We start from the raw sequence: 26151 nt of genomic DNA on the forward strand, positions 1-26151 counted from the left end.
AAGATCGGAGGCATGAACATCAGAGGCAGTGACCCAAGAATTATCCTCCTGACTGTATCCCTTCCATTTGACCAGATACTGGAGTCTCCGTCTGGAAACACGAGAGTCTAAGATCTTTTCCACAACGTACTCCAACTCACCCTCAACCAACACCGGAGCAGGAGGCTCAACGGAAGGCACAACCGGTACCTCATACCTGCGCAACAATGACCGATGAAAAACATTATGAATCGAAAAGGATGCAGGGAGGTCCAAACGGAAGGACACAGGGTTAAGAATCTCCAATATCTTGTACGGGCCGATGAACCGAGGCTTAAACTTAGGAGAAGAAACCCTCATAGGGACAAAACGAGAAGACAACCACACCAAGTCCCCAACACAAAGCCGAGGACCAACACGACGACGGCGGTTGGCAAAAAGCTGAGTCTTCTCCTGGGACAACTTCAAATTGTCCACCACCTGCCCCCAAATCTGATGCAACCTCTCCACCACAGCATCCACTCCAGGACAATCCGAAGATTCCACTTGACCGGAGGAAAATCGAGGATGAAACCCCAAATTACAGAAAAACGGGGACACCAAGGTGGCAGAGCTGGCCCGATTATTGAGGGCGAACTCCGCCAAAGGCAAAAAAGCAACCCAATCATCCTGATCCGCAGACACAAAACACCTCAAATATGTCTCCAAGGTCTGATTAGTCCGCTCGGTCTGGCCATTAGTCTGAGGATGGAAAGCAGACGAAAAAGACAAATCTATGCCCATCCTAGCACAGAATGCCCGCCAAAATCTAGACACGAATTGGGTCCCTCTGTCAGAAACGATATTCTCAGGAATACCATGCAAACGAAGAACATTTTGAAAAAACAGAGGAACCAACTCGGAAGAAGAAGGCAACTTAGGCAAGGGAACCAGATGGACCATCTTAGAGAAACGGTCACACACCACCCAGATGACAGACATCTTCTGAGAAACAGGCAGATCCGAAATAAAATCCATCGAGATGTGCGTCCAAGGCCTCTTCGGGATAGGCAAGGGCAACAACAATCCACTAGCCCGAGAACAACAAGGCTTGGCCCGAGCACAAACGTCACAAGACTGCACAAAGCCTCGCACATCTCGTGACAGGGAAGGCCACCAGAAGGACCTTGCCACCAAATCCCTGGTACCAAAGATTCCAGGATGACCTGCCAACGCAGAAGAATGAACCTCAGAGATGACTCTACTGGTCCAATCATCAATAGCCTGAACCTTGACAGGATCCATCTCGATGGAAGAGGGGGAAAAAATGTATCCCAAGAAAGAAATCTTTTGAACCCCAAAAACACACTTAGAACCCTTCACACACAAGGAATTAGACCGCAAAACCTGAAAAACCCTCCTGACCTGCTGGACATGAGAGTCCCAGTCATCCGAAAAAATCAGAATATCATCCAGATACACAATCATAAATTTATCCAAATAATCGCGGAAAATGTCATGCATAAAGGACTGGAAGACTGAAGGGGCATTTGAAAGACCAAAAGGCATCACCAAATACTCAAAATGGCCCTCGGGCGTATTAAATGCGGTTTTCCACTCATCCCCCTGCTTGATTCGCACCAAATTATACGCCCCACGGACATCAATCTTAGAGAACCACTTGGCCCCCTTTATACGAGCAAACAAATCAGTAAGCAGTGGTAACGGATATTGATATTTAACCGTGATTTTATTCAAAAGTCGATAATCAATACACGGCCTCAAAGAGCCGTCTTTCTTAGACACAAAGAAAAAAACGGCTCCTAAGGGAGATGACGAAGGACGAATATGTCCCTTTTCCAAGGACTCCTTTATATATTCTCGCATAGCAGCGTGTTCAGGCACAGACAGATTAAATAAACGACCCTTAGGGTATTTACTACCCGGAATCAAGTCTATGGCACAATCGCACTCCCGGTGCGGAGGTAGTGAACCAACCTTGGGTTCTTCAAAAACGTCACGAAAGTCAGACAAGAATTCAGGAATCTCAGAGGGAATAGATGATGAAATGGAAACCAAAGGTACGTCCCCATGAGTTCCTTTACATCCCCAGCTTAACACAGACATAGTTCTCCAGTCGAGGACTGGGTTATGAGATTGCAGCCATGGCAATCCCAGCACCAAAACATCATGTAGATTATACAGCACCAGAAAGCGAATAACCTCCTGGTGATCCGGATTAACATGCATAGTCACTTGTGTCCAGTATTGTGGTTTATTACTAGCCAATGGGGTGGAGTCAATCCCTTTCAGAGGTATCGGAGCCTCCAGTGGCTCCAAATCATACCCACAGCGTTTGGCAAAGGACCAATCCATAAGACTCAAAGCAGCGCCAGAGTCGACATAGGCGTCCGCGGTAATAGATGACAAAGAACAAATCAGGGTCACAGATAGAATAAACTTAGACTGTAAAGTGCTAATTGAAACAGACTTGTCAGGCTTCTTAGTACGCTTAAAGCATGCTGATATAACATGAGTTGAATCACCACAATAGAAGCACAACCCATTTTTTCGTCTAAAATTCTGCCGCTCGCTTCTGGACAGAATTCTATCACATTGCATATTTTCTGGCGTTTTCTCAGTAGACACCGCCAAATGGTGCACAGGTTTGCGCTCCCGCAGACGCCTATCGATCTGAATAGCCATCGTCATGGACTCATTCAGACTCGCAGGCACAGGGAACCCCACCATAACATCCTTAATGGCATCAGAGAGACCTTCTCTGAAAATCGCCGCCAGGGCGCACTCATTCCACTGAGTAAGCACAGACCATTTGCGGAATTTTTGGCAGTATATTTCAGCTTCATCTTGCCCCTGAGACAAGGACATCAAGGCCTTTTCCGCCTGAAGCTCTAAATGAGGTTCCTCATAAAGCAACCCCAAGTCCAGAAAAAACGCATCCACATTGAGCAACGCAGGATCCCCTGGTGCCAATGCAAAAGCCCAGTCTTGAGGGTCGCCCCGGAGCAAGGAAATTACAATCCTGACCTGCTGTGCAGGGTCTCCGGCAGAGCGAGACTTCAGGGACAAAAACAATTTGCAATTATTTTTAAAATTTTGAAAGTGAGATCTATTCCCCGAGAAGAATTCAGGCAAAGGAATTCTAGGCTCAGACACAGGTGCATGAACAACAAAATCTTGCAAATTTTGTACCTTTGTGGCGAGATTATTCAAACCTGTAGCTACACTCTGAAGATCCATTTGAAACAGGTGAACACAGAGCCATTCAAGGATTAGAAGGAGAGAAAGAGAGGAAGGCTGCAGTATAGGCAGACTAGCAAGTGATTCAATTAAGAGCACACTCAGAACTAGAGGAAAAAAAAAAAAAAAAAAAAAAATTGTAGCAGACTTCTTTTTTCTCTCCTTTCTCAGCCAGTAATTTAACCCTTTTTTGGTCCGGTCAAACTGTCATGATTCTCAATGGCGAGAGAACATAGCCCAGCATATATGAGAACTAGCTCTTGGAAGATGGAAACTATACTGACCATGAACTAAACCTGCCGCACAACTAGAAGTAGCCGGGTAGCATGCCTACGTTTTTTAACCCTAGATGCCCAGCGCCAGCCGGAGAACTACCTAATCCTAGCAGAGGAAAAGACAGTCCTGGCTCACCTCTAGAGAAATTTTCCCAAAAGGCAGACAGAGGCCCCCACATATATTGGCGGTGATTATAGATGAAATGACAAACGTAGTATGAAAATAGGTTTAGCAAAATCGAGGTCCGCTTTCTAGATAGCAGGAAGACAGAAAGGACACTTTCATGGTCAGCAGAAAACCCTATCAAAACACCATTCAGAAATTCCTTTAAGACTCTAGCATTAACTCATAACACCAGAGTGGCAATTTCCGATCACTAGAGCTTTCCAGACACAGTAACGAAACAGCAGCTGTGAACAGGAACAAAATGCAAAAACACACAAGGACAAAAGTCCAACTTAGCTGGGAGTTGTCTAGTAGCAGGAACAAGCACAGAAGGCTTCTGATTACATTGTTGACCGGCAAGAAACTGACAGAGGAGCAAGGTTATATAGCGACTCCCACATCCTGATAGGAGCAGGTGAACAGAGGGGATGATGCACACAAGTTCAATTCCACAAGTGGCCACCGGGGGAGCCCAGAATCCAATTTCACAACAGCTTACTACTGAACAACATCTCTAGAAACCGCCCTTTTCTCACCATGGAAACAACAAAACCCCTCACTGTTGCCCTGATACACTCCCGCCTGGACTACTGTAACGCTCTATTAATTGGCCTCCCCATTACTCGACTTTCCCCTCTCCAGTCTATTTTTAATGCAGCAGCCAGGGTCATCTACCTGGCTAATTGGTATTCAGATGCAGCCGCTCTTCGCCTGTCGTTACACTGGCTGCCCATTCAATATAGGATCCAGTTCAAAGTACTTGTTCTCACTCACAAAGCTCTCCACAGTGCGGCACCCCCTTACATCTCCTCCCTTATCTCTGTCTATCGGCCTAACCAACTACTGCGCTCTGCAAATTACTTTCGACTAACCTCTGCACTAATCTGTACCTTCCACTCCCGACTCCAAGACTTCTTCTGCGCTGTGTCAATCCTTTGAAATGCTCTACCCCAAGAAATTAGGACCATTCACAATTTGCATAGTTTTAGATGCGCCCTCAAAACATATTTGTTCAGAGCGGCCTATCACATTCCCTAATAAAAGTAATTTTATGTGTAAGGGCGCATGCGTAGCCCATTCACTATCTCCATCTATCTCCCACCCCCTGAAGATGTCTGGAACATCATTGTAAATAAATCATTGTAAATAAGCTCCCTCCTCTACCTTGTATCTCCCCCACCTCATTGTAGGTTGTAAGCTCTCCTGAGTAGGGTCATGTTATTATGCTTTAATTATTGTATCGTTAATGTTGTTACTTATGACTTGCGTTTGAAACTGTTAAGATGTAAAGCACTGTGGAATATGTTGGCGCTATATAAAGATTATTATTATACACAAGGTATTTATTTATTATAATTTAGCATTTATTTAGTATAATTTCAATGCGAAAAGCGCATCAGGTGTGATGGGTGCCTGGACAACTTATCTTTTATATAAACTGCCTACATTCTGTCCTCATCTATCATACGAGGTGTATATACAACTCCTCATATTATACTTAATAGATGCGATCGCAGGCTTATTGTGATGGGGCAGAGCCAGAGGACCGAAGCGTCTGGATGCTCCTACTCCGGCGCTGAGAAGTAGCACTTCTCCTGTTTAATAAAAGTATTTATTTCTTCTAGCAGAACAGGGGTTAATCAGCCATGTTGGTAATCCCTGTGCTCAGCTGTACTCGGTTAGCCACTCCTTTTCCCTATATAATCTGGGCTCTAATCCTTTTTTCTGCATGGCTAAAGGAGGGAGAGAAGTTGTATGAGAATGAGTGCTGGAGGAGTTAAAAGTGTCTGTTGTTTGGTTTGTACGCTTGGTACTTATTTATCCTTTCCTATTTTTTGGTTTCTAAAGGTACCGTTACACTAAACGACTTACCAATGATCACGACCAGCGATACGACCTGGCCATGATCGTTGGTAAGTCGTTGTGTGGTCGCTGGGGAGCTGTCACACAGACAGCTCTCTCCAGCGACCAACGATCAGGGGAACGACTTCGGCATCGTTGAAACTGTCTTCAACAATGCCGAAGTCCCCCTGCAGCACCCGGGTAACCAGGGTAAACATCGGGTTACTAAGTGCAGGGCCGCGCTTAGTAACCCGATATTTACCCTGGTTACCATTGTAAAAGTTAAAAAAAAAAAAAAAAACACTACATACTCACATTCCGATGTCTGTCACGTCCCCCGCCGTCAGCTTCCCGCACTGACTGTGTCAGCGCCGGCCGTAAAGCAGAGCACAGCGGTGACGTCACCGCTGTGCTCTTCTTTACGGCCGGCACTGACAGTCAGTGTGGGAAGCTGACGGCGGGGGATGTGACAGACATCGGAATGTGAGTATGTAGTGTTTTTTTTTTTAACTTTTACAATGGTAACCAGGGTAAATATCGGGTTACTAAGCGCGGCCCTGGGTTTAGTAACCCGATATTTACCCTGGTTACAAGTGAACACATCACTGGATCGGCGTCACACACGCCGATCCAGCGATGACAGCGGGTGATCAGCAACCAAAAAAAGGTCCTGATTAGGGTTGAGCGACCTTTACATTTATAGGATCGGGTCGGGTTTCACGAAACGCGACTTTTTCAAAAGTCGGGTCGAGTGAAATCGGCCGATCCTATAAAAAAGTCGGGGTCGGGGTCGGCCGAAACTCGAAACCCAATGCAGTGCATTGGGTTTCCAATGGTTCCCAGGGTCTGAAGGAGCGGAAACTCTCCTTCAGGCCCTGGGATCCATATTTAAGTGTAAAAGAAAGAATTAAAATAAAAAATATCGCCATACTTACCATCTGATGCGCCCTGGTACTAAGCGGGAACCTTCCTTCCTTAGAATCAGCCTTCCAGGACCTTGCGGTGACGTCGCGGCTTGTGATTGGTCGCGCGGCCGCCCATGTGACCGCTCGCGTGACCAATCACAAGCCGCGACGTCACCATGACGTCACCGAAGGTCCTGGAAGGGCTGATTCTTAGGAAGGAAGGCTGCCGGAAAGAAGCCGAGGGTGAGTATATTCCTATTAGGTATATACTCACCCTCGGACGCGCCCAGGAAGGTACCTTTACCCTTCCTGGGCACCCATGTGGATCCCTCTGTTATAAGTGAGTGTATATTTGTGTATATACCTGCCTCTGTTCCTTATCTAATCTCACAACCTCTCCCTTCCCCCTATCTGACCACCATCTACTCACCTTCTCATCCTTGTCCTCCTCACCCGCCCCCCACGTCCAGCCAGTACCACATCCTCCCAGAAACTTTGCACACCTAGACATTCACAGACTCTCAGACCTTCTTCCACCCCTGTCCTCCATATCTTCACTTCACGACACGGATAGCGCCACCGGTTTCTATAACTCCACCCTCACATCAGCCATAGACTCAGTCGCCCCTCTCATGCATGTCAAAGTGCAACAAATCAATAGGCAACCCTGGCATAACAACCTCACCAAAAAACTCCAACAAGCATCCAGGGTTGCGGAGCGGCGTTGGAAAAAAAACACGCCGGCCAGACGACTTCACCGCTTTCAAACAAGCTATACTTGCCTTCAAACTAGCCCTCACTTCTGCTAAACAGACCTACTTCACTAAACTTGCATCTTCACTATCCCACAACTCAAAACAACTGTTCAGCACATTTAACTCTTTCCTCCGCCCGCCACTGCCACCTCCAACTCCCCTCATCTCTTCTGAGGACTTTGCCACCTACTTCAAAAACAAGATCGACCAAACAAGGCAAACCCTAACTGTTCCACCACCCCAACCACTCCATATACCAGACCTCTGCCCTTCCCCAATAACTTCCCTCTCCAACATCACTGAAGGAGAACTTACTCGCCTCCTTTCCAAATCACACCTCACCACCTGTGCACTTGACCCCATCCCTTCCCACCTGCTCCCCAACCTCACTAACACGCTCATTCCAGCCCTAACCCATCTCTTCAACCTATCGCTATCTTCTGGTACTTCCCCCTCTGCCTTCAAAGATGCCACCATGACACCCATCCTCAAAAAAGCTAACCTTGACCCAACTGCTATGCCCAGCTATCGCCCCATATCACTGCTCCCGTTTGCTTCCAAACTCCTTGAGCAGCAGGTCCATGGTCAACTTTCCTCCCACCTCTCATCTCACTCTCTCCTTGACAACCTCCAATCTGGCTTCCGCCCCCACTTCACCGAAACTGCTCTGACCAAAATTACTAATGACTTACTCACAGCCAAAGCTAACAGACAGTTCTCCATCCTCCTCCTTCTCTACCTGTCCTCTGCTTTCGACAAAGTCAACCACTGCCTACTGCTACAGATTCTTTCTTCCCTCGGCATCAAAGGCATTGCCCTGTCCTGGATTGCCTCATACCTTTCCGACCGCACATTTAGCATTTCCCACCTTCACACTACCTCCTCACCCTGCCCCCTCTCTGTTGGGAGTCCCTCAAGGCTCTGTCCTAGGGCCTCTACTTTTTTCCATCTATACCCTTGGCCTAGGACAACTCATAAAGTCCCATAGCTTCCAGTACCACCTATATGCGGACGACACTCAGATCTACCTCTCTGGCTCAGATGTCGCCTCTCTTCTGTCCAGGAGTGTCTGTCAGCCATATCCTTCTTCTTCAACTCTCGCTTCCTAAAACTCAATGTAGACAAAACCGAACTCATCATCTTTCCCCATCTCGCGCATCCCCCCTACCTGATCTATCTATTATGGTAAACGGCATTACGCTCTCTCCCTCACCTTAAATCTGCTCAGGGTAACTCTCGATTCTGCCCTGTCCTTCAAACTGCACGTCCAAACTCTTGCCACCTCCTGTCGCCTCCAAGTCAAAAATATTGCCAGAATCCGTCCCTTCCTCACCCCACAATCTACTAAAACTCTTGTGCATACCGTCATCATCTCTCGCCTCGATTACTTCAACACCCTCCTCTGCGGCCTCCCCGCTAACTACCTTGCACCACTCCAGTCTGTCCTCAACTCTGCTGCTCAGTTAATCCACCTCTCTCCTCGCTACTCGCCTGCTTCACCCCTCTGCAAATCCCTCCACTGGCTCCCAATTCCCCAACGAATCCAGTTCAAACTACTAACACTGATCTACAAAGCCATCCACAACCTGTCCCCTCCCTATATCTCTGAACTAATTTCCAACTATCTTCCCTCACGTAATCTTCGATCCTCCCAAGACCTCCTACTCTCCTCCACACTTATTCGTTCCTCACACAACCGCCTCCAAGATTTCTCCCGAATATCCCCCATCCTCTGGAATTCCACGCCTCAACACGTCCGATTGTTCCCCACCCTTGGATCCTTCAGACGGAATCTGAAAACCCATCTCTTCAGGAAAGCCTACAGTACAGCCTGCAATAACCATTCTACCGCCTCACCAACCACCCGAGCTGCTGCCCCACCACCCACCTAAGCTGCCGCCTCACCAACCACCTGAGCTGCCACCTCACCAACCACCCGAGCTGCCGCTCCACCAACCACCAGAGCCGCTGAAACCCCACCAACCACCCAAGCTGCCACCCCACCAACCACCCGAGCTGCCACCTTACCAACCACCTGAGCCGCTGCCACCCCACCAACCACCTGAGCCACTGCCGCCTCACCAACCACCTGAGCTGCTGCCTCACCATCCACCCAAGCTGCCACCCCACCAACCACCCGAGCTGCCTCCCCACCAACCACCTGAGCCACTGCCACCCCACCAACTACCCGAGCTGCCGTGTCGCCACCACCAGAGCTGCCGCCTCACCAACCACCCAAGCTGCCGCCTCACCGCCACCAGAGCTGCTGCCTCACCACCACCAGTGCTGCAGCACACCGACCTTCTGTCTCTTCCCCATTATCCCGAAGAATGTAAGTCCGCAAGGACAGGGTCCTCTCCCTTCTGTACCAGTCTATCATTGTAAATTTGTTTACTGTTAACGATATCTATAACCCTATATGTAATCCCTTTTCACATGTACAGCACCATGGAATTAATGGTGCTACATAAATAAAAATAATATTTGGTGTGTGTGGAGTTTTTAATTTCACCTTGCCTTTGTCCCTGTTTGTCGGGTTGGTGTACTGCGGTGCACAGTAGCGCCTCCTCCCTGGGTGGGGGAGAACAGATGGAGGGGTAATTTAGAAGATAGGGCAAGGGTGGAGGCCCTGGCGTCTTTGCCATCTGAAGTATCCCAGGGAACAGGGCAAGCTAGGGCACCCCCTAGTGTTAGGGCCAGAAAAGGAGCCCCTGGTCTTAGGTCAAAGGACAGTAGAATCGTGACACATGCCTTGACTATAACATTTATGTTATGGGAGACGTTTTATATTTAAGGCCTTCCCTATTGGGAGGTTCCTTAGCAACTTTGGTTCGTCTATGTGTCTTCTGCTAGTTAACTGTAAGGTCCCATACTCCAGATCTGTTCCACTGTGTCTGTACCTGCCCCAGTCCACCCATAACCAACTCCTTCCTGCCTGTGCCTAGTCCCTATCTTGATCTGTCTGAATTGTACTTGTGCCGCTTACCTACCCAGTCTGAACCTGCAGCTGTGTAGCTGCATCTGTATCCCGTACTGTGGCCGTTCCATGTTCCTGCTCCAGTCCTGCTTCTGCCATACCATCTGCTAACCAGTTACTGACCGATTCTGTTTTGCTGTTCCCCGTGGAGGTCAGCTGCCACGGATGCGTTGGTCTGTCCTGGAGTAGCACCTGGTGTTCACCTGAGTCAAATCTAACCACACCATCAGGGGCTCCAGTGAGGAGTCAGGTGTTCACTTAGTTACGCCCCTCCAGGCTCTCCACGGAAGGTGGCACAGTGGTTCCACAACCATGTGCATAACAACAGGGTTCTCATTAAATTGAGCTTATTGCTGAGATTTATCCTTTTATGCACTTTCTACAGCTGTTTCCACATTTATTTTGCAGTTTCATATTTACATACATGCACAATCTGATATTCATTTATACTGAGGGAGATAATGCTTTGTGCTTTTTTATTTCTCCTCTACCCAGTTTTTTGGTAATGGGTAAGGTCTAGACTCCTGTGTTTATTTCCACATATCTTCTCTTATCAGCAGCATATTTACCTTGAATTTCCAGGATTGGTAGTTCTGGTTAGACAGATTTGGCACTGTGAAATTCATAGTTGCTGCTGAATTCGATCTGTGCTTCTTCTTCTTAGTACACTGTTGTTCTCTCTCCTCTGGGCTGTACTCGAAGTCTTTCGGTTTCTGGGCCTCTGGGCCAATAACCTGTTGGCAGCTGATTAATCTTTATACTGTCCAGCTCTTCAACAGAGAACACATATTTATTCAGGAACAAAGAAACACAGCTTACAACTGGTATTTCTTATAGCTTAGGATCTTAGCATCTCAGCTTGCAAAGTGAAAGGAAAACTTCCTGGTTTCTTTTTTTTTTTTTTACAACGCATTGGCAGTATAACATTATCGCTGGAGACAGAAACTCATGCACTATTAAAGTTGTTGATGCAATGTATACAATAATCAGCATTATTCCATCATAAAGGCTTAGTGGCCATGAATTTCAATTTCAATGTACAAATTGTGAGATTGTGCTTACCGCATGTGTTGGGGACACTCGCTTAGCAACGGGACTCAGTCACACAGGCATGTTTTTCTCACAAAAAAAGTCCTTGCGGTTTATGATGGCATCATAAACCGGGTCATGCACAGTTCATTGTAAACTTCATAGAACACAATAGGCACCAACCGGTGACATTAAGTTGCAGCTTTAACTCAGAATTTTCATATACTGTACGGCTTTAACTCACTTTTCAGACACTACACCCGCCAGCCCTCCTTGACTAGTTCCCGGGGGTGTTCGTACGCCGTATCAATGTCTCTAGTCATATACAGTAGCTCACATGACATTGATTCGCAGTCTCTAAACACTCTAGACCTTACTTCGTCCAGTTACTGTGGGAGACCACACAGTTCATTACTGACCCCCTGTCAGTGCACACAGTTCCCCATACTCTGGGTTACCTTCCAGGAGCTCATGCTCCAAGCGCTGACTCCTCTGTCAGTCTTCTCTCCTCAGGGAAGCTGCCGACCTGGGATCACCATCCTGGACAATGCCTTGCTCACTAGGACACCTGACTGTCTAGATCCTCAGACGGTCTGTAGCTCCCCCAGTGCAGTGCCGTTGCAGACTCTGCATCCACTCCTTCACATGTGCTCTTCAGGAATCCAACTCCCACAACTTCCAACAAAGGCCACTCAGTGCGCTAATCAGGACATCCGTCCCCACTTGGGACCGTCCAACACACAAGTCTCTAAGTGCGCTTAACAGGGATCCAATCCTACTCCCAGGATCCTCCAACACACAGGTCTTCAGATCCATGACCTCAGTGTGCTATTCAGGGATCCAGTTCACACTCAGGACCTCCCAACACACAAGCTGTACAGGATCACACAGGTTCCATTACAGAGACCACTCAGGTTCATAAACAGGAACCACTACAGACTCCATTGCAGAGCCCACGTGACCCACACCCTGGTCACATTATGTAGTTGTAACCACTCCCATAGATGGGTGGTGTGTGTGTGTGGCTAGTCCAACCCACCCAGCTCTCGAACTAGCCCAATAAGCCTCCCTTTACAATTATACAACACTTGTGGGACTACAGGTCCCAGAACAGCAACATCACATCAGGCTTACAGCGCAGACTCCCTCTGCAACACACACCAGCCATTAACAATTCTGCCAGTAACTGTTTCACCCTCATTTTAACCACAGATATGCCTCCATGCATATCCTGAGGAGCACACACAGCTGCAACAGGGGTCACTGCATCACAAAATATATTAATAGACAGTACAAAGATCTTTCTACTGATCTATCTAGCCCTGCAGTGATGACAAGAGGGCATCTTCTATGTTTAGAGGAAGGCAGGTTTTATCAAAATCACAGATGGATTGTGAGATTATGGAAGTCAATGTTGTTGTGACTGACTCACTTGCCAAATTCAAGGAGGGCTCAGATGCCTTTTTTGATAAATAAAATATTACAGTTTATATGTACCTGATTTCTTGATTGATGTCATATCACATGACTAAAAACTGACTATCCTTTTTTAGCTCTATGTAGAAACAGGAAGTCTATATCCTTGCATGCAAACTTGCACAAGAAATTGTCAGATCAATTTATTCCGGTTACCATGGAGAAAATGAGAAATCTGGGGCTAAAGTACCGTAATTTTTTTGTGGAGAAAAAGTAACATTTCATTTTCAAAGGCCAATGTCATAAAATTCTGTGACTCACTAGTGGTTTCAAGATGCTCATCACACCACTAGATGATTAACTTGAGAGGTTCAGTTTCCAAAATGTGGTTAACATTTGTATCTAAAGCAAGATTTTAGTAAAAAAAAATTATATAAATACATTTTCTTTTTTTTTCTTTTTTTTTTTGCATTAATTCAGGTGAAACACCTGAAGGGTTAACAAACTTTCTAAATGACTTTTTTTTGCATAATTTGAGTGGTGTAGTTTTTAAAATGGGCACTTATTTGCAGGTTGTGTGTCTTATAGGCCCCTTAAAAATCACTTTAAAAAAGTAAAGGTCCCACAAAATATAAGTTTGGTAAATTTCCTTAAAAAAAAAGTTTTCAGAAATAATGCTGATGCAAAGAAGACGTGGTGAATGTTGTTTATTAATTATTTTATGTAATATAACTCTCACTTTTAAAGGCATCAAAATTCAAAAAGTGCAAAATTTTCTATGTTCTTGTAAAATTTGATATTTTCTGAAATAAATGCAAATTATATTCCCTAAATTTACCACTAACAAAGTATAACGTGTCCTGAAAAAACAATCACAGAATCGCTGAGATATATAGAAACATGCCAGAGTTATTACCATATAAAATAACACGCCAGATTTGAAAAATTTGGCCTGGTCAGGAAGGCAAAGGAAATGTTAGACCTAGTGATGAGCGAACATGCTCAGATAAGCTGTTATCTGAGCATGATCGTGTGCTAACCAAGTGTCTTCTTGTTGCTTGAAAAATATGTTCGAGTTCCCACGCCTGCATGTCTTGTGGCTGTTCGACCTGTTTATTAGACAATCCCTGCATGTGATTCGGCTGTCAAACAGCCACGAGACATGCAGGTGCGGGGACTCGAACATATTTGAGTATGCTCGGATAACACTTTGGTTCATATATAGGTGTACATATTGATTCTAATTGCTTTTCAATAACAATTGGTAATTGCACACATTTTTTTATATTATCTAGACCCCAATTCATTAGTCTGGTGTTTTATTGACTGGTCTTAATGAATGGAGCCCTGGAGCAATATGAACCTCTTCATCAATTTGACAACTCTTACAGCTACGGCGTGATTTTAGCCAGAAATGTTATTCTAGGCAGGGACTGGATTTTATTTCTTGAATCATTTATATCATTATTGGGCAGGCTTGACAACACATTGTCAGAGCTCTGCCCACTTTGCAAAAACTGGTTTGAGCTGTGAATAAAATAAAAAATCCCAAATGTCACAAAAGCGTTGCACATTTAAAAATTGTGCAACATTTACAGCAATTTTATACTAGAATTCTGGTGTAAACTGCTTGGCGAATCAGGGTCTAATACCATAAATTGCTTTCCTTCTTTAAGCTGTGTGACTTCACTTAATTATAACTTGTATTTTTCCTTGTATACATCAATAAAATAAGATTTACTTCTCTGTGTGTATTCTTTGATGTCTAACAAGGTTTGATTTCACTGCAAAAGATTTCCCACAATTTGAACATGAAAATGGCTTCTCCCCAGTGTGAGTTCTCTTATGTCTAACTAACTCTGATCTGTTGTAAAAACATTTTCCACATTCTGAGCATAAAATTGGCTTCTCTCCTGTGTGGCTTCTCTGATGTCTAAGTAGATTTGATTTCTCAATAAACTGTTTTCCACACTCTGGACATGAAAACGGTTTTTCCCCTGTGTGAGTTCTCTGATGTATAGCAAGATACGATTTCTGGCTAAAACATTTTCCACACTCTGAACATGAAAACAACTTCTTCCCTGTGTGAGTCCTCTGATGTCTAATGAGATCTGATTTGTCATTAAAATATTTCCCACATTCAGAACATGAAAATGGCTTCACAACTGTGTGACTTCTCCGATGCGTAACAAGATTTGTTTTCTGGTTAAAACATACCCCACATTCTGAACATGAATATGGCTTCTCTCCTGTGTGAATTCTCTGATGTGTAACAAGAGTTGATTTCTCATTAAAACATTTCCCACATTCTGAACATGAAAATGGCTTTTCCTGTGTGTGAATTCTCTGATGCCTTACAAGTTTGGATTTATCGCCATAACATTTCCCACATTCTGAACAAGAATGTGGCTTCTCTCCTGTGTGAATTCTCTGATGTGTAACAAGAGTTGATTTCTCTTTAAAACATTTCCCACATTCTGAACATAAATATGGTTTCTCCTCTTTGTGAGTTCTCTGATGTTTAAGAAGAATTGATTTCTGAATAAAACATTTACCACATTCTAAACATGAAAATGGCTTTTCCCCTGTGTGAGTTCGCTGATGTGTAGCAAGAACTTGCTTCCCTGTAAAACATTTCCCACATTCTGAACATGAATATGGCCTCTCTCCAGTGTGAGTTCTCTGATGTGCAACTAAAACTGATTTTTGTGCAAAAAATTTCCCACATTTGGAACATGAATACGGCTTCTCCCCTGTGTGACTTCTCTGATGTGTAATAAGATTTGTTTTCCGACTAAAACATTTTTCACATTCTGAACACGAAAATGGCTTTACATCTATGTGAGCTATTTGATGTTCAGCAGTCCTTCTGTGACTTTCAATTAGTATATTGGTCTTTGATGAAGCAGGAGATAGATTTTTGCTATGAAAGGCTTGAGTTGTATCTGGATTAACTGCATGTTCTTCATATCTGCCAGCTGTGGGAATGCAATCTTTTGCTGGAAAATCTGAAACTATTGGATGTCCTCCAAAGCTACTGGTACAGTTACCTGCCAAAATAAAACTGATCTAGTTATTTTCCGTTATCACTGCCTTGAAATTCTATTAATATTTATACATTTTATAACATTCCCACACCAATTTTAATACAGTTCAATTATTGAATGAAGACCACAAAGTAGGGACTAATAAATTATTATGTTAGGCCATGAGATATACATTTTTCACTTCTCTGCTGAAGCAGTCTTCTTCATAGGTTCATGTTTCACTTTGTGTGTCACCAAACATTTCCAGTTACAAAGGAGTCAGTTCCATTTGGTGGTGTCCATCTCATACCCTCTCTGAAAGCTTTATGCAGTGTAATACAAACCAGGGGATTTGGGAGGAGCAGCTTGGTCATGAACAAATAAGCCAAGGACGGAAGGCAAAGGAAATATTATCTTCCATCACAAATATATGAATATGGTAGCAGTGTGGGTGGAGGTCAGTGTGGATCTGAAAAAGAGTCTGCAGAAGTGCTCCAAGTATTTATATGTGTCTCTTAGGCCACTGATTCTAAATATTTTTTTTTATATAGATGTTCCTCTTTTGGGCTTGATGCTAAATTAAGGTGCAAAGGAATTTTTATGAGATCCAGAGAAAAGCTATTTTGTCTTGGAATTAAAAAAAATGACATTAAAGGGGTGTCCACTCCTAATTTTTATTTTTACAAAAAAAGCATGTTTTAAAAGGTTGTTTCAAGTTCATTAATAGGAAAAAAATTAACGAAGTGCTTGTAAAACCAAGCAACTTTGCAATTTGCCTCTTGTTAAAAATCCTCTCTGTCCTATTGATGGAAGAATTTTTAATTCTGTAGTTTACAGCTCATTGCCTAGGTTACCGGCTACCTCTGTAGTCTCAAAAGAGCACACATTGCTTGCTGACTTGAATGCTTTAGAGAAACCTGCATTGTTCTGAAGATAATTGGATCAATGAATATTTTTGATAGTGGAAAACAGTCATCATGTCAATTTTGTCCATTGAAATTTTGTCGCTACAAACTTGTCAGTAAATTAAAGTGGAAAAAGCTATTGTTTTTCTTATGTGGTCAACAAATCAGTATATTTTGCCAGGAAAAACTACATAAAGATAACTGTAAAATACAACACAGAAATACACCAGTCAGCAAATAAATAAAAACCAGTTGTCAGTAGTGATAAGCGAGCACTAAAATGCTTGGGTGCTCGTTGCTCGGGTCAAGCAAATTGGAATGCTCGGGTGCTTGACCCGAGCAACGAGCACAATGTAAGTCTAAGGCAAACTCGAGCATTTTTCTGCCCCCCCCCCCCTTCCTCACGGTCTGCAGAGGGACTAGAAATTGTGGAAATCGATGGGAACAGTGCTCAAATGACATGGAAACAGCATGGGGAAGATCCCTGGAAGCATTTCTGACTCCCAGGTCACTGCTGTGAATAATGTTGTCTGTCTTATGCCACTTTTACAGACACACAATAAAACATACACAAATGAAACCAAAATGGATTTTCCTGGGAAATATGTTAAGGCACATTCTTTCTAGGGTAATGACTTATATATAAGGCAAAATAAATAAACAAAAATGCTCTTCCACACCTATGTTCACACGTAGCATTTTTTATGCGTTTTTTAACTTTAGCATTGCTTTCGACTAAGACAAATGACATTTCCCATTGAATGTCTTTTAACATTTTACAAGCTTATCTGGCAATGTGGTGTATGACACATAATCAGACACATCCTGTTTCATTTACGAAGGAGGGACTCTGAAAGTCAGAAAGCCTATTTTTATAACGCCATCAGGCGGCCTTTACTATTCTTAAAGGGCCAGCAGTCAGCCCTCACTATTCTTAGAGAGCCATCAGCCGGCTATGCTTTGTTGTTCCTATTATTAAACAGTGGGTCTCCTATACTGTTATTGCATATGCAGTGAGTGGCAGGGCTGCCCAAAATTGGACGCACCTCAATACCCCTTCGAAGAAACGTACAGGAGGGCTTCCTGAAAACAATGTTCCCATTATTTGGAAGTGGGTCTCCCATACTGTTTGCCTATGCAGTGAATGCATGGGCTGCCAAAAATTTGGACCTACTCCAATGCCTCTTGGAAGAGACGTAGAGGAGGGCCTCATGAAAAAAATGCTCCTATTATTAGGACCTGGGTCTCCCATAGTGTTTGCCTATGCAATGAAGCAACGGCTGCCAAAAATTTGAAGGAACTCCAATGCCCCTTGGAAGAGACGTAGAGGTCAGAGGGCCTCCTGAAAACAATGTTCCCATAATTAGGAAATGGGTCTCCCATAGTGTTTACCTATGCAGTGAATGCAAGAAAGGGCTGACAAAAATTTGGAGGCACTCAAATACCCCTTACAAGAGACATGGAGGAGGGTCTCATAAAAAAATGTTCCCATTAGAAAGGAGCGGGTCTCCTATACTTGTAATTCCCATGCACTAAGTGTATGGGCTGACAAACATTTACCCCTGGGGGTATACATGAACATACTGTGTAACAAATTTTTTTAAGGGCATCATAAACACCCTTTAAAACAGGGGTCTCAAACTGTATTCCTTGAAGGCCGCAAACCATGTGTGCCTTTGTGAAGGAAGAAATTAAGAAAGGTTCTCCATTTTGTGCTTTTCAACTCCATTTTGTTGTTTTGATATAAATTTTGTTAGTAGGCTAAAGGTTACAGCTGTTATGAGATTTTGATGAGACCTTGATTGTTGCAACCTCGGTAGAACATGAGACTGAGGGTGTATTGTTCTACAAAACTTTGACGCACAGATTGTTCCTGCATTCTTATAGGCTAAGAACCGTGAGCGTGCTCTTATGCTGATTGGTTGAAGTGTAATTTCTATGACTATGATAAAGTCATGCAGAATAAACGGGGGCCAGAGATCTGCTCGATCCCCCATACAGAGACACACGTCTCCGTCTGGTCATTTTCAGTTGCCGGCAACACCTTATATATTAATTTGGAAATCACTGGGTTAACCGTGAAGGATCACTTTAAATCCTCCCTCAACAGTTGGCGCCCAACGTGGGGCTCCAAGCAGGAACGCTTCTGCCGCCCGGAGGACAACAAGACAAAGGACCCTCGGACCGGACGCAGGCACTGGAAAATTGGGACTGATCATCCCCCACAACAACCACGGTAAGTTGGCAGTTATACTGTTCAGACTGACCGTTTGGTGTGGTTTTCCTGTGTTTGTTGCTGCAAAGAGGATCTGAGGTTTGTCCCCGGAGTGGGATGATTCTTGGGTGGAATCATATAGAGGTGTAGTTCCGTTGGAAGCCCAGTGCTTGAACCGTACCTCATAAGGGACGGACACCCCGGATTAACCAGTGATGTAATTCTCTTTACAGTCAAAATATCCTGAATTCCTGATCACTGTTAGAATCAGGCGCGGTGAGGTGATCGAAGATTGGGTAGGATACGTAACTCAGGTTTATATTGATTTAAATATATCCAGAGGTGTCCGGAGGGTTGAGTCTAAGACGCCCTCCTCCTTTCGCTGAGTACCGCGATTTTGGGTTGTCCCAGCGGGGGACAGGTAAAAACCCTAGTGGAATAGACTATACGGCCGCTCTGGTATCTATACACGACTAAGTAGGGGTATTTCGCTTTAAAGGAGAATCAGTCAGTGGAAGAAGAAGACTTTGAATTGTGTGATGAAAATTTGATATTGTTAGCCCAAAGAAGGGAAAAGAAATCTATCAGGAATGCAGGGAAAATATTCTCAATTTGGCATGTGAAATGTGTGATGAAGATTTTGTAGAAATTAATTAAGTCTAAGAACTGCTGTATTTTTTGTGTCTGTGTTTGTCTTTGGAATATCCGATGGGAGGGGTTGAGCAGCTGCGCTGTGGTTTTTTTTCCTTTCTGCACTGAGGAATGCTGTGATTTTTCTTATCGCTGTTTCTGAAAAGGGAGGGGGCGCGCGCGTCGCTGCGCTCTTGAGTCTCTCTGTGTTTTCTTAGTGTTGTACGCGCTGGTAGATCTGTGAAATATTGTAAATTGAAAGTGAAATTTAGTGTTTAGTTTTAGAAGGAAACTTGTAACCCTCAATCCCAAAGCACCAATATATACTGGGTTGTCAAAACTTAGTGCGCCTCCATCCTATGATCCGGCTGCGTGGATCTGTGATGTATGCGGAGTTACTAATTCTCAGTGTAGAGAGGTCTGTTACAATTGTGGAGCGAGGAGATCCGGGGTTGTAGCCCCCACCTTTCCCTTGCTAAACGCTGACGGCACCTATTATCAGCCACCGCCAGCACAAGCTCCTGTTATGCCTAGTATTGCTAGTGATTATGAGTATCCGCCCCCACTTATCTTAGTCACTCGGTCAGAGACGGGATATACAGAGGAGATAGATTTTCAGGAAATGTATTCTAATGTTATTCCTGGACCCCACCGTAATGATGTGCTTTTTAGGATAGGGACAGGGGATCTCACAAAACAATATGTTGGGGCCATAGTAAATGCCGCAGATAACCAGCTCTGCCATGCTGGAGGACTGGCTGCAGTGATTTCACAGAAAGGTGGACCCTGTTATGACCCCAATGGCAGAGGGTCTCAGAAATAATTACTAAGTCTGCAAACACAAAAAACCAGCTCATAGGGCAGTGGTAACTGAGCTGACCATATATCTAATCCTAGCACCACAAATAGCAGCAGCCGGGGAACGTGCCTACGTTGGTTCTAGACGTCTCGCGCCAGCCGGAGAACTAACTAACCCTAGAAGGGAAAAGAAAGACCTTTCTTGCCTCCAGAGAAAAGACCCCAAAAGTTGGATACAAGCCCCCAACAAATAATAACGGTGAGGTAAGAGGAAAAGACAAACGTAAGAATAAGCTAGGTATTTAGCAAAGAGAGGCCCACTAGCTAATAGCAGAATATAGTAAGATGACTTACATGGTCAGCAAAAACCCTATCAAAATATCCACGCTGGATATTCAAGAACCCCTGAACCATCTAACGGCCCGGGGGGAGAACACCAGCCCCCTAGAGCTTCCAGCAAAGTCAGGAATCACAATTAGTACAAGCTGGACCAAAAATAAGAGCAAAGCAAATAACCAAAAAACAAAGAAGCAGGACTTAGCTTAATTATGCACGAACCAGGACCATCAGACAGGAGCAAACAGAAAGGATCTGATTACAACGATGCCAGGCACTGGACTAAGGATCCAGGAAGTTTATATAGCAACACCCCTGGACTAACGACCCAGGTGGGTGCCAAACTGAGGAAAGACAATCCCAGAGTCATATCACTAGTAACCACAAGAGGGAGCCAAAAAGTCTAATTCACAACAGTACCCCCCCCCTTAAGGAGGGGTCACCGAACCCTCACCAAGACCACCAGGGCGATCAGGATGAGCAGCGTGAAAGGCACGAACTAAATCGGCCGCATGCACATCAGAAGCAACCACCCAGGAATTATCCTCCTGACCATAGCCCTTCCACTTGACCAGATACTGAAGCCTCCGTCTGGAGAGACGAGAATCCAAGATCTTCTCCACCACGTACTCCAACTCGCCCTCAACCAACACCGGAGCAGGAGGCTCAACAGAAGGAACCACAGGTACAACGTACCGCCGCAACAAAGACCTATGGAACACGTTGTGAATGGCAAACGACACCGGAAGATCCAAGCGAAAGGACACAGGATTAAGGATTTCCAATATCTTGTAAGGACCAATGAAGCGAGGGTTAAATTTAGGAGAGGAGACCTTCATAGGAACAAATCGAGAAGACAGCCATACCAAATCCCCAACACGAAGTCGGGGACCCACACCGCGGCGGCGGTTGGCAAAACGCTGAGCCTTCTCCTGTGACAACTTTAAGTTGTCCACCACATGATTCCAGATCTGCTGCAACCTATCCACCACAGAATCTACCCCAGGACAGTCAGAAGGCTCCACATGTCCCGAGGAAAAACGAGGATGGAAACCAGAGTTGCAGAAAAATGGCGAAACCAAAGTAGCGGAACTAGCCCGATTATTAAGGGCAAACTCAGCCAACGGCAAGAAGGTCACCCAATCATCCTGATCTGCCGAAACAAAACACCTCAAATAAGCCTCCAGAGTCTGATTAGTTCGCTCCGTTTGTCCATTAGTCTGAGGATGAAAGGCAGACGAAAACGACAAATCAATGCCCATCCTAGCACAAAAGGATCGCCAGAACCTGGAAACAAACTGGGATCCTCTGTCAGACACAATATTCTCAGGAATGCCGTGTAAACGAACCACATTCTGAAAGAACACAGGAACCAGATCGGAAGAGGAAGGCAGCTTAGGCAAAGGCACCAAATGGACCATTTTAGAAAAGCGATCACATACCACCCAGATGACAGACATGCCCTGAGACACCGGGAGATCTGAAATGAAATCCATGGAAATGTGTGTCCAAGGCCTCTTCGGAACAGGCAAGGGCAAGAGCAACCCGCTGGCACGAGAACAGCAAGGCTTAGCTCGAGCACAAGTCCCACAGGACTGCACAAATGACCGCACATCCCGTGACAAGGAAGGCCACCAAAAGGACCTAGCCACCAGATCTCTGGTGCCAAAAATTCCCGGATGCCCTGCCAACACTGAGGAATGAACCTCGGAAATGACTCTGCTGGTCCACTTATCAGGAACAAACAGTCTGTCAGGTGGACAAGAGTCAGGTTTACCAGCCTGAAATCTCTGCAACACACGTCGCAAATCAGGAGAAATGGCCGACAAGATAACTCCCTCTTTAAGAATACCAACTGGTTCTGCGACTCCAGGAGAGTCAGGCACAAAGCTCCTTGAAAGAGCATCAGCCTTCACATTCTTTGAACCTGGTAAATACGAGACCACAAAGTCAAAACGGGAGAAAAACAATGACCAGCGGGCCTGTCTAGGATTCAGGCGTTTAGCAGACTCGAGATACATAAAATTTTTGTGATCAGTCAAGACCACCACACGATGCTTAGCACCCTCGAGCCAATGACGCCACTCCTCAAATGCCCACTTCATGGCCAGCAACTCCCGATTGCCAACATCATAATTCCGCTCAGCAGGCGAAAACTTCCTAGAGAAGAAAGCACATGGTCTCATTACCGAGCAACCAGGGCCTCTCTGCGACAAAACGGCCCCTGCCCCAATCTCAGAAGCATCCACTTCGACCTGAAAAGGAAGTGAGACATCAGGCTGGCACAAAACAGGCACCGAAGTAAACCGGCGCTTCAGCTCTTGGAACGCCTCCACGGCTGCAGGAGCCCAGTTAGCAACATCAGAACCTTTCTTGGTCATATCCGTCAAAGGTTTAACAATGCTAGAAAAATTAGCGATAAAACGACGGTAGAAGTTAGCAAAACCCAAGAACTTCTGAAGACTCTTAACTGACGTGGGTTGAGTCCAATCATGAATAGCTCGGACCTTGACTGGGTCCATCTCCACAGCAGAAGGGGAAAAAATAAACCCCAAAAATGGAACCTTCTGTACTCCAAAGAGACACTTTGAGCCCTTAACAAACAAAGCATTCTCACGCAAAACCTGAAACACCATCCTGACCTGCTCCACATGTGAGTCCCAATCTTCAGAGAAAACCAGAATATCATCCAGATAAACAATCATAAATTTATCCAGATACTTCCGGAAAATATCATGCATAAAGGACTGAAACACTGAGGGAGCATTAGAGAGCCCAAAAGGCATCACCAAGTACTCAAAATGACCTTCGGGCGTATTAAATGCTGTCTTCCATTCATCTCCTTGCTTAATGCGCACAAGGTTGTACGCACCACGAAGATCTATCTTGGTGAACCACTTGGCACCGTTAATCCGGGCAAACAAGTCCGACAACAGAGGCAAAGGATACTGAAATTTAACAGTGATTTTATTCAGAAGCCGATAGTCAATACAAGGTCTCAAAGATCCGTCCTTCTTGGCCACAAAAAAGAATCCCGCACCAAGAGGGGAAGAGGATGGATGGATATGCCCCTTCTCCAGAGACTCCTTGATATACGAACGCATTGCGGCATGCTCAGGTACAGACAGATTAAATAGTCTTCCCTTAGGAAATTTACTACCTGGAATCAAATCTATGGCGCAGTCACAGTCCCTATGAGGAGGCAGAGCACTGGACCTGGACTCGCTGAATACATCCTGATAATCAGACAAATACTCAGGAACTTCCGAAGGAGTAGAGGAAGCAATAGACACCGGCGGGGAATCAGCATGAATTCCCTGACAGCCCCAACTTGACACAGACATTGCCTTCCAATCCAAGACTGGATTGTGGGTCTGTAACCATGGCAGACCCAAAACGACCAAATCATGCATTTTATGCAGAACAAGAAAACGAATCACCTCCCGATGTTCAGGAGTCATGCACATGGTTACCTGCGTCCAAAACTGCGGTTTATTTTAAGCCAATGGCGTAGCATCAATACCTCTAAGAGGAATAGGATTTACCAACGGTTCAAGAACAAAACCACAGCGCTTGGCAAATGACAGATCCATAAGACTCAGGGCAGCACCTGAATCCACAAACGCCATAACAGGGTAAGAAGACAATGAGCAAATTAAAGTCACAGACAAAATAAATTTAGGTTGCAAATTACCAATGGCGACAGGACTAACAACCCTTGTTAGGCGTTTAGAGCATGCTGATATAACATGTGTAGAATCACCACAGTAAAAACACAACCCATTCTGACGTCTATGATTTTTCCGCTCATTTCTAGTCTGAATTCTATCACATTGCATTAAATCAGGTGTTTGTTCAGACAACGCCACCAGAGGATTAGCGGTTTTGCGCTCCCGCAAACGCCGGTCAATTTGAATAGCCAGCGCCATGGAATCATTCAGACTTGTAGGAATGGGGAAACCCACCATCACATTCTTAATGGCTTCAGAAAGGCCATTTCTGAAATTTTCGGCCAGAGCACACTCATTCCACTGAGTAAGCACGGACCATTTCTGAAATTTTTGGCAATACACTTCAGCTTCATCCTGGCCCTGAGAAATAGCCAGCAAGGCTTTTTCTGCCTGAACTTCAAGATTGGGTTCCTCGTAAAGCAATCCGAGCGCCAGAAAAAAACGCATCAATATTTGCCAATGCCGGATCTCCTGGCGCTAGCGAGAAAGCCCAATCCTGAGGGTCGCCCCGTAAGAAAGAGATAACAATTTTAACTTGCTGAGCTGAATCTCCAGATGAACGGGGTCTCAGAGATAGAAACAATTTACAATTATTCCTGAAATTCCTAAACTTAAATCGGTCTCCAGAAAACAGTTCAGGAATAGGTATTTTAGGTTCAGACATTGGACTACTGGTAACAAAATCTTGTATGCCCTGCACACGAGCAGCAAGCTGGTCTACACTTGTAATCAAGGTCTGGACATTCATGTCTGCAGCAAGCACAAGCCACTCAGAGGTAAAGGGGAGGAAGAGAGGAAAAAAAAAAAAAAAAAACTCAGAATTTCCTTTCTTAATATCCCACTTCTGCAATGCATTAAACATTCAATGTAGGCCTGGCATACTGTTATGACCCCAATGGCAGAGGGTCTCAGAAATAATTACTAAGTCTGCAAACACAAAAAACCAGCTCATAGGGCAGTGGTAACTGGGCTGACCGTATATCTAATCCTAGCACCACAAATAGCAGCAGCCGGGGAACGTGCCTACGTTGGTTCTAGACGTCTCGCGCCAGCCGGAGAACAAACTAACCCTAGAAGGGAAAAGAAAGACCTTTCTTGCCTCCAGAGAAAAGACCCCAAAAGTTGGATACAAGCCCCCAACAAATAATAACGGTGAGGTAAGAGGAAAAGACAAACGTAAGAATGAGCTAGGTATTTAGCAAAGAGAGGCCCACTAGCTAATAGCAGAATATAGTAAGATGACTTATATGGTCAGCAAAAACCCTATCAAAATATCCACGCTGGATATTCAAGAACCCCCGAACCGTCTAACGGCCCGGGGGGAGAACACCAGCCCCCTAGAGCTTCCAGCAAAGTCAGGAATTACAATTAGTACAAGCTGGACCAAAAATAAGAGCAAAGCAAATAACCAAAAAACAAAGAAGCAGGACTTAGCTTAATTATGCACGAACCAGGACCATCAGACAGGAGCAAACAGAAAGGATCTGATTACAACGATGCCAGGCACTGGACTAAGGATCCAGGAAGTTTATATAGCAACACCCCTGGACTAACGACCCAGGTGGGTGCCAAACTGAGGAAAGACAATCCCAGAGTCATATCACTAGTAACCACAAGAGGGAGCCAAAAAGTCTAATTCACAACAGGACCCATGATACAGGAAGAATCTAATTCATATATACAAACTTATGGCCAGGTAGAAACAGGACAGGTCGCAGCAACCAGAGCAGGACAGCTGCTGTGTCAATATGTAATACATGCAGTGGGGCCACGGTATAATCCTACCAACATTCCCAGGTCCAAACAGTTACTTACTGAGGCTGTCCAGAACGCAATTCTGTAATGCTTTAAAAGTTTGGGCACAAGATAGATTAGCGGACCAAGCTACCTCCCTCACAGATGTCACACAGGACAAGGGGGAGACTG

General features: G+C 44.9%; 2 protein-coding genes across 2 annotated transcripts in view; one reads left to right on the plus strand and one right to left on the minus strand.

Moving 5' to 3' along the window:
* The window catches only part of LOC143767341 (uncharacterized), an 855449-nt gene that overhangs the window by 403296 nt on the left and 426002 nt on the right, over positions 1-26151 (plus strand). The gene's annotated exons all lie outside the window — the stretch shown is intronic.
* Positions 1-26151, minus strand: part of LOC143767040 (uncharacterized) — a 153360-nt gene that overhangs the window by 115776 nt on the left and 11433 nt on the right. The window contains exons 6-7 of the mRNA XM_077255061.1: positions 14326-15634; positions 10197-10353 (exon numbers count right to left, since the gene is read on the minus strand). Of these exons, the coding sequence (XP_077111176.1) occupies positions 10197-10353; positions 14326-15634 (1466 nt within the window). The remainder of the gene's footprint in view (positions 1-10196; positions 10354-14325; positions 15635-26151) is intronic.

The sequence above is a fragment of the Ranitomeya variabilis genome, chromosome 4 (genome assembly GCF_051348905.1).
Source record: "Ranitomeya variabilis isolate aRanVar5 chromosome 4, aRanVar5.hap1, whole genome shotgun sequence".
Classification (NCBI taxonomy): Eukaryota; Metazoa; Chordata; class Amphibia; order Anura; family Dendrobatidae; genus Ranitomeya; species Ranitomeya variabilis.